The sequence below is a fragment of the Callionymus lyra genome, chromosome 11, assembly GCF_982586985.1.
Source record: "Callionymus lyra chromosome 11, fCalLyr1.hap1.1, whole genome shotgun sequence".
NCBI classification, from domain to species: Eukaryota; Metazoa; Chordata; class Actinopteri; order Syngnathiformes; family Callionymidae; genus Callionymus; species Callionymus lyra.
The window spans coordinates 2725494-2739370 of NC_141828.1; the positions used below are offsets into that span (position 1 = coordinate 2725494).

Sequence of the window (13877 nt, forward strand, 5' to 3'; positions counted from 1 at the left end):
GTTATGAAATAAACACGTGACGAACATCCGATCTTTGTTTACTTCATTAGTATTTTGTACACATCGCTATTATTAAACGATTCATAAATAAATGTTTGGACAGAGAATAAAATAATCTAAATATAAACTTTGACTAACTGTACGATACAAACAATAGCCTGTTTGAAATGAATTGATTTATAATGAGCTTTATTTTTATTCAGTGATTTCTAAAGTAGCATTTGATGACGTACAAAACTAGCGCCTCTGTCCACCGTCGTGTCTGTGGGTTGCCATGGTTGCAGTGCTTTTTGATTTGTGACGTCGCACTGATGATGACGTTGATGGTTCTCATCTGTGCCTGAGAGAGTTCGTGTGCTCTAGCAACGTCCACTGCTTTCTCCAAGTCACTTCTGAAGGTTCAAAGGTTTCTCTCTCACTCTGAGTTGATTCCAAACACGACGCGGTCGCAGATCATCTCATCCTCACTTGCAAACACAGTCTTTCACCAGCAGCTTCAGCTCCGTGACAAACTGTTGTTTCTGTGTTACCCTGCACTTTCTCATGAAACCTGGATCTGGCAAATAGGGTGTTCTTCTTTGGCATCACGTATTCCTCGAAGTGGTCATAGTAGATCCTCACACACACAGAAACCTTCAAATAAGTTGATACAACTTTATCACCTTTACATGATCTAATTTGATCAGATATTGCTGATGTTATACGTTCTTTATTTCTTGATGTTTCTTGTTAAGTTGCTTCATTTCTGTCAGATATGTCTCATAAACAGGATAAAAAAGTTGGTGCTGCTGCAGTTGTTATGGCAACAGATGTGTCAACAACATGTTCACAGCCTGCAGATGACGTGTACATTTTTATATTTCAATGAAACAAGAGTAAAAACAGTGTAATTACCACAGAGGCGACAAAAGACGACAGTAATTGAATTATTAAAACATTGTTATACATCTTAAACCTTCTTTGTGATTAAATATTAAACCCAAAGTATTTTAAAATGTATTTAAATATATTATCTGTAAAAACCGAAAGAAAGTCACACACGAACATGCATCGATGTCCATCAGGGCCGACGATGACAATTTTATTACAACAATTCTGAAAATGAAATGAAACACCGATAAAGTTACTTCAGGAGAACAACGTTGATATAAAAAAAAACATCACTTTAGGATATTCTACAACCATTTATTTCAAAAGACTAGTACATAAGATTTGATTTTGAAGACTCTGAATTCCTGTAAAAACACTTTCAAATCAGGGAGAAACAGATAATAACGAAATTTGTTTAAAATTGTTCATCAAATCAGTAAATCTGATTGTCATGTACAATGTTCCATCAAACATACTCAGGAGGTTTACACATCCATGCATCTATAGATCGTCTCATTCATTCATGAAGGACATCATTTTATGAATCACTTTTCTCAATTATTGACATTCATTCCTCAACACACTGAAACTTAAAGATTCAATGCAGGTAAAAAGTGGTTGAAGTTCATGATGAACAAAAAAATGAGAAAACACATGAAAAAGAGCAGACATAGTCCATCACAGTGTCTAAAGTTTCAAAGACGAATCATCTAAATGACCAATTTTCTCCGTAACTGCAAAATACATCAATAAACATAATAGTTCAGCCAAACTTCAAATTCCACTCATTTTCTACTCAACCTTGATCTAGGGTTGGGATTATTATTATGATTAGTCATTTAATCTCCAGATGAATCAATAAAGTTAATTACCTATCTATCCATTAGTAGTAATCTGTTCTTTTTTAGAATTGAGGGAAAGTTTGTTCATTTTCATCTTCGTCCCAAAAAAAAAAAAAACACTAAAAAACATCGAAATACCTTCATTCTGCTCGTCTGTAACGTCCCTCTTGTATTGAAGCTCCACATGAGAAGAATTGTTCAGGAAAGATTCAAACAGGTCTATATTTGAAGTTTGTTTTTAGTGGAAGTGCTCAGCCTCTCAGCTGCAGTCGGAAATCTTTCCTCATTGAAACACATTGAGAGTGTCAGTGCTCATGCACAACATTTAGGATGATGGTCTCGTAGCTTTAGCTAAAAACAAACTGAAATATAGACTCAATTCAATTCCTCATGTCGATGCTTTAATTCATTTAGGAAGGAAGACGAAGACAACTGAGCTCCAGTCGCTACATTAAAATGAAAAAACATTTTTGTCTATAACTCCAAAAAGAACAGATTACTCCGATTATAATCAACATTAGTGATCATGAGGGTGAGTAAAAATAAGTAAAAATTTGAATTTCGACTCATTTAAATCAACACTAATAATAACTAAAACATTGTTAAATAAAATAACATGCCCGATATTCCAACTCCAGTAGTACAGTTTTAAGACTCACATCTGGGTTTTATTGAGGTGTAATACTTTTATGTGCCTCTAAAGTCTCTCCAGTGTGAGTTCTCATGTGTTTCTTCAGGTTTCCACTTTTTTTAAAAACTTTACCACACATAGAGCAAATGTTAGGTTTTTCTCCAGTGTGAACTCTCGCATGTCTCTTCAGGCAACTACTGCTTGTAAAACCTTTACCACACAGAGAACAAATGTACGATTTTTCTCCTGTGTGAATTCGCTCATGTACTTTCATGTCCCAACGGTTTGTAAAAGCTTTACCACACTGAGAACAGTTATAAGGTTTTTCTCCAGTGTGTATTCTCACATGCGTCTTTAGATTTAAACTATGTCTAAAACCTTTACCACAATGAGAGCAGACGTAAGGTTTTTCTCCAGTGTGAATTGTAAAATGTGCCTTCAGGTCTCCACTAGTTTTAAAACCTTTACCACACTCAGAACAGACGTAAGGTTTTTCTCCAGTGTGATTTCTCACATGTATCTTCAGGCCTCCATTAGTTGTAAAACCTTTGCCACACTGAGAGCAGATGTAAGGTTTTTCTCCAGTGTGACTTCTCATGTGTGTCTTCAGGTGTGAATCAATTTTAAAACCTTTGCCACACTGGGAGCAGATGTAAGGTTTTTCTCCAGTGTGCATCCGCATGTGTATCTTCAGGTGAGACTTTGAGGGACATTTCTTCCCACACTCAGAACAGGTCACTGACCTCTGATCATCTTTCTTTTTGCTGAGAGCAACCATCCGGTTCTTCACAGAGTTTGAAGTTGACAGAGAGTCACTGGTTTCTCTCCAGTCTTCACTGTCATCAGTGTCAGATTCAGAAGACGGTGACCTCTGGTGGTCAGAGAGTAGAATTGAATTCAAGTCTGGTTCTGGTCCTCCACATTCTTTTTCATCAGCTTCTATTTTGATGTCTTTGATTGTCCAGCTGGTCAAAGACTCTCCTTCATCTTCTTCATCTTTAACCTTCTCATGGACAGGAGTGAAGGAAACTTCGTTTTCTCTTCTGAAGACACGAGGTTCTTGTTCCTCATGACTCAGACTGGAGCTGCACTCCTCCTGCTCCTCACTAGAAACTTCTTCTTCCTTTACCAGCACCTGCAGAACATCTACAGGGACACAAACACACTTCAGTCTCTGGATCATTCCTTCTTTCTTTGAGTTCCTGTCGTGTGGGAAGCTCAAGTCCTGACCTGCTCCCCTGTGTCTATTTTATGGGATGTGTTTACACCAAAAGAGGAAAGTTATACAACAGACCGGAGCCAAGAAAACAACTTAAACGGTCATTGTCAATAAATCATGTAACTTCGGGGAAATAAACGCTAACTAAGGACTGCCCACTGTGGAAGATCTTTAAAATTAAATGTGAATAATTGTGTCTTTGTGTGTCCTGTGACAGACTGGCGTCCTGTCCAGGGTGTCCCCCGTCTCTTGCCCCAAGAAGCTGGGACAGACTCCAGCCCCCCTGTGATCCCCATAAGAGAATGAATGAATAATAATAGTAAATTGTGTTCTAAGCATTGTTAACAATTTAACTTTTTAACCTTTTTTGTGTTTTTTTACTTGTTACGTTGTACAAAAATATTCCATAGATTCATGTTCTCAGCTGAAGCATATGTACATCGAGTGTCAGTGAAACTAATCGCTCAAACTATTGGATGGACTGAAAAATCTGGATCGAGACATCGTGACTTATTATAGTGCATTATGAATCCTAAGATGGATTTAATAGTCACCGCAAGACAATATGTTCACTTTAAAGCTCAGAATAGTTTTTAAGCAACAAGAGTGAAGACAAATTGTAATACATTAAAGGCGCCGACGAGGACGGCTGCCTCTCCAGTAGCTCCGCAGCAATTTCTATAATTTTCTGTTTTTCATTAATTTTTTTTACTGTAATTTTTTTAAATGGATACTTTTGAACATGGGGAGAATCGTCCTGTTTACTCAAGAGAGGATCTACTGTCGCTGAAGTCAATGGCACGGGCTGGAGATCGCCACGAGATCCCGATCTGACTTCAGCGCCGTTATCGTGGCTGTCGGGCAGGGAAGAGGCTAAAGGCTAAGCTAACGGACAATCGGAGACGTCGAAGATCAACGATCCCAACGATCACGATGGGGAACGTCAATTCACTGACGAATAAGATGGACGAGCTGTCTGCCCTCAACAACCAGCGGATCTACAGAGAGAGCAGCTTGTTGATCTTCACGGAGACGTGGCTCACTCACTGACTTCGGACTCACTCGTGGAGCTGCCTGGTTTCAGCTCCGTCAGAGCAGGAGGTCTGATCATGTACGTGAATAAACGCTGGTGTAGTCCGGGACACGTTACTGTGAAGAAAGTCTCGTGTTGTCAAGATTTAGAACTGTTGGCTGTCAGCATGCGTCCATATTATCTACCGCGTGAGTTCAGTCACGTGATCGCGCTGTGTGTCTACATTCCTGCGAGCGCTGCGGCGCCATCTGCCTGTGAGAAGATCCACACAATGACAGCTCGGCTTCAGAATCAACATCCTGACGCGTTTATCATCATCTCTGGAGACTTTAATCAACCTGGACTCTACTCTGCCTACTTTCCATCAGGCTGTGGATTGTCCCACCAGGAAAAACAGGAAAATTGACCTTCTTTATTCCAACTTGAAGGACGCCTACAGAGCCAAATCTCTTCCTCCACTTGGAAGGTCCGATCATAACCTGGTCCACCTTCAGTCACAGTACATTCCTCTGGTGCAGAGACAGACTGTGACCACTAAGACAATCAGAAAGTGGACACCAGCTGTGGAGGACGCCATCAGAGACTGTTTTGAAACAACAGACTGGGATGTGCTGCTGAGGTCTCATGGTGAGGACATCGAGGGTCAGACACACTGTCTAACAGATTATTTAAATTTCTGCTTGGACGTTGTCGCCCCTACTAAGACTGTCCGCTGTAACCCTAATAATAAACCGTGGGTAACAAAGGAGGTCAAGGATGTCCTTAACAGGAAGAAAGTGGCATTCAGGAGCAGAGACAGGGACGCCATGAGGTCAGCTCAGCAGGAGGTGAAGCGATGCTTGAAGGAGGCAAAGGACACCTACAGGAGGAGGTTGGAGGAGAAGCTGAGCCGAGAAGAAATAAGAGAGTCTGGGATGGTGTTAAAACCATCACTGGACACAAGACCAAGGCCTCTCTGACTGCAGTGGACACGGTGGAGGAGGCAAATGGACTGAACAACTTTTTCAACAGGTTTGAGCAGGTCACCTCACCCTCACTGCTGCCCGCCTCAGGACCTGCCCCACCTTCTTGTGCCCCCCTCAGCTCCACACAACCACTTCCCAGCTTCACCTCACTCCAGGTACAGGATGTACTTCGGAGGATTCGTCCAGGGAAGGCTGTTGGTCCTGATAAGGTGTCTGCTCGACTGCTAAAGACCTGCGCTGCTGAACTAGCTGAGCCACTCCAGCATGTCTTCAACCTCAGTCTACGGCAGGAGAAAGTACCAACTCTGTGGAAGACTTCCTGTATCGTTCCAGTCCCTAAAAAGATCCGACCAAATGTGCTGAGCGATTACAGACGGTGGCACTGACTTCGCAGCTGATGAAGACACTGGAGCAGCTGGTCCTCAAATATCTCAGGCCACAAGTCCAGCACGCGCAAGACCCCATGCAGTTTTCCTACCAGCCAGCAGTTGGTGTGGAAGATGCCATCCTTCACCTCCTGCATCTACTCCCACTTGGATAAAGGAAGTGGTTCAGTGAGAATCCCGTTCCTGGACTTTTCTAGTGCCTTCAACACTATCCAACCCACTCTGCTGCAGGACAAATTGACTAAGATGTATGTGGACCCTGGTCTGGTCTCCTGGATTACGGACTATCTTACGGATATCAAGTCTGACACTGTGGTGTGCAGTACAGGAGCACCTCAGGGGACAGTACTGGCCCCTCTCCTCTTCACCATCTACACTTCAGACTTCTGCTACAACTCAGAGCTGAGTCTCGTCCAGAAGTATGCTGACGACACTGCTATTGTTGGATGCATCAGGGACAACAGCGAAGACGAGTACACTGGAGTGAGAGGAACCACTTGCAGCTGAACACCTCAAAGACCAAGGAGCTGGTCTTGGACTTCGGGAGGTCCAGGACAAAGCCATGTCCAGTGTCCATCAGAGGCAACGAGGTGGAGATAGTGGACAACTATAAGTACCTCGGTGTGTGGATGGACAGTAAACTGGACTGGTCCTGCAATACAGACCATGTATATAAGAAGGTTCAGAGTAGACTGTACTTTCTGAGGAGGCTTCGATCATTTAACATCTGCAAGAAGCTCCTCTGCATGTTCTACCAGTCTGTAAGTAAGTAAGTAAGTAAGTAATATTTATTTATATAGCGCTTTTCGAGACCAGGGTCACAAAGCGCTTAAACAATCAAAACAATACTCAAAAAAGTACATACTTTAAAGATCAAGATAATACTGAGAACAACACAGGAGTTCGAGAAATTCAAGGAAAAGCCTGAACAAATAGAAACGTCTTAAGATGTTTCTTAAAGGAGTCCGTAGATCATCAAGAGCAAAGAGAGAGAAGATCGTTCCAAAGCTTAGGAGCAACAGCCTGAAAAGATTTCTCTCCTCTGGTCCTGAGCCGTGTGCGTGGAACCATAAGTAGATTCTGATCCACAGACCTCAGAGCCCGAGCTGGGGTGTAAGGCTGGATCAGATCAGTGATGTAAGGAGGAGCCTGACCATGAATAGAACTGAAAGTAAGAACCAGAATTTAAAAGTTGATCCTGAAAGAAACTGGAAGCCAGTGAAGAGTTTTAAGGACCGGAGAAATGTGAGTTCTTCTACTAGAGCGGCTCAGAGTTCTGAATCAACTGCAGGCGAGACACATCCTTCTTGTTAAGACATGAAAACAAACTGTTACAATAGTCCAGACGAGAAGAAACAAACGCATGGATTATAAGATCCAGATCATGTTGTGACAACATTTTCCTAAGTTTAGAGATTTTTCTCAGTTGAAGGAAACAGTTTCTGGTCAGTTTTCTACAGTGTTGAACAAGAGACATGTCTTTATCAAATACAACACCCAGGTTTCTCAGGCTCAGTTTGACAGACTGACCTAAGTCACTCAAGTACTGACTCAACCCTGAACTTTATCATCAACAATCACCAGTGTTTCAGTTTTGTCCACATTTAGCTGTAAAGTGTTTTCACTCATTGTTTGATTTCTAGCAAACAATTGACTAAGCTGTTCAGCCTCTAGGGCCCAGTTGGATCAAAAGAGCACTGTGGTGGCCAGTGTCATGTTCTATGCTGTGGTGTGTTGGGGTTGAAATGTGTCCAAGAGGAGGTCAACAGGTCAACAGGTCAACAGGTTGGACAGGTTGATCAGGAGGTCTGGCTCTGTGGTTGGAATGAAGCTGGACTCACTGGTGACAGTTGCTGAGAGGAGATCATTGAACAAACTACTGTCCATCATGGATGATGACAGTCATCCTCTGAACACTGTCATCAGTGAGCAGAGAAGCAGATGAAGCACGAATGCTCCTACCCAGGTGCAACACTAATAGACTCAGGGACTCATTCATCCCTCGGGCTATTAAATTGTACAATTCTGAGTTCGGGGGCAGGAGTGGAGTGAGAGTATCTGAATGTTCTGTTCCATGTTAGTCTTTGTATCCTTTTTCTTTGACCTATGTTCTTTGTCTTTATCTTTAGACTTAGATTGTGTCATCTTGTTCTTCCTCTTATGTTATTTTCTTATTTTATTTTTTATGTATTCTTTTTTATTGTTTATGAAAAATTGCTGGCTACTGGAAAAACAATTTTCAATCAATAAAGTTTTACCTTACCTTACCTTACCTTAAATAAAAGTTATACAACACAGTGTTTAGACATTATTTATATTCTTACACATATTTCACCAGCGAGTTTATTCTCAAGATTGTACTACCTCAGTATTTGTTTTGTTAGACTAGAAGAGATATATTCCATTGTATTCTGTTTTAAATGTGAATATAGAACAATTACACAGAAGATATCATTGTTGATGGTGAGTTTGTTGTGAAATATATAAGTTTAAATATTGTAAACTCAACTTTGTTTTCCTAGAGACCTGGTAAAGAGATGTATAGGTTTCACAATAAGCGTTTAACGATGTTAAAGCCTGTAAAAACACTTCTTTTTTTTTTAGCAAAAATGCGTATCCTCTTGTTTGAGATTTAAAATAAAGTCACGATATTTAAAATCACTGTTTACCCAAAACGTAATAATAAAAACAATAAGGCAACAATATTGATGAATTCTCTCGGTGAACATTCGGCTCAAATACATTTCGAACAACAATTTTCATGATATTTCTCTCTATATTTCACTACAATAACAGTGTTAGCTAGCGTTAGCCACTGTTAGCACTGTCCGCATTATAGTTTACATATACATTTAAAACACTTCAGAAACACTTCTATACATATGCGTCGAACAAGAATGTAGACTCGACCGACGTAGTGGTGAAAACACTAGTTAAAGTGGAATAAACACAACATTACAGGAGCTCAACTCACTGTTGACAATGCGCGCCGCCATCTTGGATTTTGAAACTCGGGGATGTGGATCCTGTCAGTACATCATACACTATCCTGGCTGCGCATGCGCGGCGTCGCGTCGCGAACTTGATAACGCCAAACACGTTCAACCTACAGTATCCGGGCTGCGCATGCGCGGGATTTCCTCTTTAACGTGGAGTCAAAGTTGTCCAACAATGATTGTAAACTTATTGTGTTGTTATGAAATAAACACGTGACGAACATCCGATCTTTGTTTACTTCATTAGTATTTTGTACACATCGCTATTATTAAACGAATCATAAATAAATGTTTGGACAGAGAATAATATAATCTAAATCTAAACTTTGACTAACTGTACGATACAAACCATAGTCTGTTTGAAATGAATTGATTTATAATGAGCTTTATTTTTATTCAGTGATTTCTAAAGTAGCATTTGATGACGTACAAAACTAGCGCCTCTGTCCACCGTCGTGTCTGTGGGTTGCCATGGTTGCAGTGCTTTTTGATTTGTGACGTCGCACTGATGATGACGTTGATGGTTCTCATCTGCATATTTCTCATTTGCATATTTCAATGAAACAAGAGTAAAAACAGTGTAATTACCACAGAGGTGACAAAAGATGACAGTAATTGAATAATTAAAACATTGTTATACATCTTAAGCTTTCTTTGGGATTCAATATTAAACCCAAAGTATTTTAACATGTATTTAAATATATTATCTGTAAAAACACAACAGAAAGAAAGTCACACACGAACATGCATCGATGTCCATCAGGGCCGACGATGACGGAGAGATTATGGATCAACTTCAATCCTGTGTTTGCTGCTGCACTGGTTTTCTGAGTGAATTCGACTTTAAGATTGTTTGACAATTTTATTACAACAATTCTGAAAATTAAATGAAACACCGATAAAGTTACTTCAGGAGAACAACGTTAATACAAAAAAAACATCACTTTAGGATATTCTACAACCATTTATTTCAAAAGACTAGTACATAAGATTTGATTTTGAAGACTCTGAATTCCTGTAAAAACACTTTCAAATCAGGGAGAAACAGATAATGACGAGTAAAAATCAACAAATGAGTTGATAAAGTGTCTGATCAGAAGAAAGTGTTTCGTGTTGCCGGCTCTTTTAAGAAATGCTGAAATATGTTTAAAATTGTTCATCAAATCAGTAAATCTGATTGTCATGTATAATGTTACACAATGTTACATCAAACATCCTCATGAGGTTTACACATCCATGCATCTATAGATCGTCTCATTCATTCATGAAGGACACATGACCCCTGAATAGAGGGATGCGTCTGTACATAACCAGCAGCAATATTAACTTCCTGCTGGTATCAAAACAGATCAGTTTTACTCAGTTCAGTTGTGAGAGGTGTTAAATAATTACCATTTCTTAAATGATCAGTTCTTGAGATGAGACAAATGGTGTCATCTGTGGTGGTCAGAGGGCGCAAGGTTCTCCAGTTCAAGGTTGTTATGTATATTCCATAGATATATTCCAACTACAGTTGTAGAGTTTTACAAAACACACTTGGATTATATTGTGATGTAATACTTGTATGTGCATCTTAAGACTTTCCAGAGTGAAGTCTCATGTGTTTAGTACAGTCTCTACTAGTTGTAAAACCTTTACCACAGTGAGAGCAGATGTAAGGTTTTTCTCCAGTGTGAATTCTCACATGTGCTTTCAGGTCTCTCCTAATTGTAAAACCTTTACCACACTCAGAGCAGACGTAAGGTTTTTCTCCAGTGTGAATTCTCAAATGTGCCTTCAGGTCTCCACTACTTGTAAAACCTTTACCACACTGAGAGCAGATGTAAGGTTTTTCTCCAGTGTGCATTCTCACATGCGTCGTTAAAGATGAACTACGTGTAAAACCTTTGTTACAATGAGAGCAGATGTAAGGTTTTTCTCCAGAGTGACCTCTCACATGTAACTTCAGCTCTCCACTAGTTGTAAAACCTTTACCACACTCAGAACAGACGTAAGGTTTTTCTCCAGTGTGAATTCTCACATGTGCTTTCAGGCCTCCACTGTTTGTAAAATATTTACCACACTGGGAGCAGACGAAAGGTTTTTCTCCGGTGTGAATTCTCAAATGTGCCTTCAGGCCTCCACTAGTTGTAAAACCTTTGCCACACTCAGAGCAGACGTAAGGTTTTTCTCGAGTGTGAATTCTCAAATGTGTCTTCAGGCCTCCACTACTTGTAAAACCTTTGCCACACTCAGAGCAGACGTAAGGTTTTTCTCCAGTGTGATATCTCAAATGCGTCTTTAGCGATGAACTACGTGTAAAACCTTTATTACAATGAGAGCAGATGTAAGGTTTTTCTCCAGTGTGAATCCGCATGTGTATCTTCAGGTGAAACTTTGAGGGACATTTCTTCCCACACTCAGAACAGGTCACTGACCTCTGATCATCTTTCTTTTTGCTGACAGCAACCATCCGATTCTTCACAGAGTTTGAAGTTGACAGAGAGTCACTGGTTTCTCTCCAGTCTTCACTGTCATCAGTGTCAGATTCAGAAGACGGCGACCTCTGGTGGTCAGAGAGTAGAATTGAATTCAAGTCTGGTTCTGGTCCTCCACATTCTTTTTCATCAGCTTCTATTTTGATGCCTTTGATTGTCCAGCTGGTCAAAGACTCTCCTTCATCTTCTTCATCTTTAACCTTCTCATGGACAGGAGTGAAGGAAACTTCGTTTTCTCTTTTGAAGACACGAGGTTCTTGTTCCTCATGACTCAGACTGGAGCTGCACTCCTCCTGCTCCTCACTAGAAACTTCTTCTTCCTTTACCAGCACCTGCAGAACATCTACAGGGACACAAACACACTTCAGTCTCTGGATCATTCCTTCTTTCTTTGAGTTCCTGTCGTGTGGGAAGCTCAAGTCCTGACCTGCTCCCCTGTGTCTATTTTATGGGATGTGTTTACACCAAAAGAGGAAAGTTATACAACAGACCGGAGCCAAGAAAACAACTTAAACGGTCATTGTCAATAAATCATGTAACTTCGGGGAAATAAACGCTAACTAAGGACTGCCCACTGTGGAAGATCTTTAAAATTAAATGTGAATAATTGTGTCTTTGTGTGTCCTGTGACAGACTGGCGTCCTGTCCAGGGTGTCCCCCGTCTCTTGCCCCAAGAAGCTGGGACAGACTCCAGCCCCCCTGTGATCCCCATAAGAGAATGAATGAATAATAATAGTAAATTGTGTTCTAAGCATTGTTAACAATTTAACCCCAACTTTTTAACTTATTTTGTGTTTTTTTACTTTGACGTTGTACAAAAATATTCCATAGATTCATGTTCTCAGCTGAAGCATATGTACATCGAGTGTCAGTGAAACTAATCGCTCAAACTATTGGATGGACTGAAAAATCTGGATCGAGACATCGTGACTTATTATAGTGCATTAGGAATCCTAAGATGGATTTAATAGTCACCGCAAGACAATATGTTCACTTTAAAGCTCAGAATAGTTCTTAAGCAACAAGAGTGAAGACAAATAAAAGTTATACAACACAGTGTTTAGACATTATTTATATTCTTACACATATTTCACCAGCGAGTTTATTCTCAAGATTGTACTACCTCAGTATTTGTTTTGTTAGACTAGAAGAGATATATTCCATTGTATTCTGTTTTAAATGTGAATATAGAACAATTACACAGAAGATATCATTGTTGATGGTGAGTTTGTTGTGAAATATATAAGTTAAAATATTGTAAACTCAACTTTGTTTTCCTAGAGACCTGGTAAAGAGACGTATAGGTTTCACAATAAGCGTTTAACGATGTTAGAAGCCTGTAAAAACACTTCTTCTTTTTTTTTAGCAAAAATGCGTTTCCTCCTGTTTGAGATTTAAAATAAAGTCACGATATTTAAAATCACTGTTTCCCCAAAACGTAATAATAAAAACAATAAGGCAACAATATTGATGAATTCTCTCGGTGAACATTCGACTCAAATACATTTCGAACAACAGTTTTCATGATATTTCTCTCTATATTTCACTACAATAACAGTGTTAGCTAGCGTTAGCCACTGTTAGCACTGTCCGCATTATAGTTTACATATACATTTAAAACACTTCAGAAACACTTCTATACATATGCGTCGAACAAGAATGTAGACTCGACCGACGTAGTGGTGAAAACACTAGTTAAAGTGGAATAAACACAACATTACAGGAGCTCAACTCACTGTTGACAATGCGCGCCGCCATCTTGGATTTTGAAACTCGGGGATGTGGATCCTGTCAGTACATCATACACTATCCTGGCTGCGCATGCGCGGCGTCGCAAACTTGATGACGCCACTACGGTTCTCTCACAAAGACCAAACGTTCAACCTACAGTGTCCGGGCTGCGCATGCGCGGGATTTATTTGAAAGCGGTTTAAAAACTCTTTAACGTGGAGTCAAAGTTGTCCAACAATGATTTTAAACGTATTGTGTTGTTATGAAATAAACACGTGACGAACATCTGATCTTTGTTTACTTCATTAGTATTTTGTACACATCGCTATTATTAAACGAATCATAAATAAATGTTTGGACAGAGAATAATAGAATCTAAATATAAACTTTGACTAACTGTACGATACAAACCATAGTCTGTTTGAAATGAATTGATTTATAATGAGCTTTATTTTTATTCAGTGATTTCTAAAGTAGCATTTGATGACGTACAAAACTAGCGCCTCTGTCCACCGTCGTGTCTGTGGGTTGCCATGGTTGCAGTGCTTTTTGATTTGTGACGTCGCACTGATGATGACGTTGATGGTTCTCATCTGCATATTTCTCATTTGTATATTTCAATGAAACAAGAGTAAAAACAGAGTAATTACCACAGAGGTGACAAAAGAAGACAGTAATTGAATAATTAAAACATTGTTATACATCTTAAGCTTTCTTTGAGATTCAA

At 39.8% G+C, this 13877-nt stretch overlaps 2 protein-coding genes across 2 annotated transcripts; both read right to left on the bottom strand.

The window, feature by feature from the left end:
• Positions 1–1046: 1046 nt before the first annotated feature.
• On the bottom strand, positions 1047–8955 carry LOC148068929 (uncharacterized). Its single transcript, XM_087802600.1, has 2 exons — positions 8921–8955; positions 1047–3489 (listed from the first exon to the last, which is right to left on the bottom strand). Exons 1-2 carry the CDS (start codon positions 8940–8942, stop codon positions 2381–2383), a joined length of 1131 nt encoding a protein of 376 aa, XP_087658726.1. The 5' UTR covers positions 8943–8955; the 3' UTR covers positions 1047–2380.
• An 835-nt stretch (positions 8956–9790) lies between these two features.
• Positions 9791–13182, bottom strand: LOC148068930 (uncharacterized). The gene is made up of 2 exons (XM_087802598.1): positions 13156–13182; positions 9791–11762 (listed from the first exon to the last, which is right to left on the bottom strand). Exons 1-2 carry the CDS (start codon positions 13175–13177, stop codon positions 10516–10518), a joined length of 1269 nt encoding a protein of 422 aa, XP_087658724.1. The 5' UTR covers positions 13178–13182; the 3' UTR covers positions 9791–10515.
• Between the last annotated feature and the right edge of the window lie 695 nt (positions 13183–13877).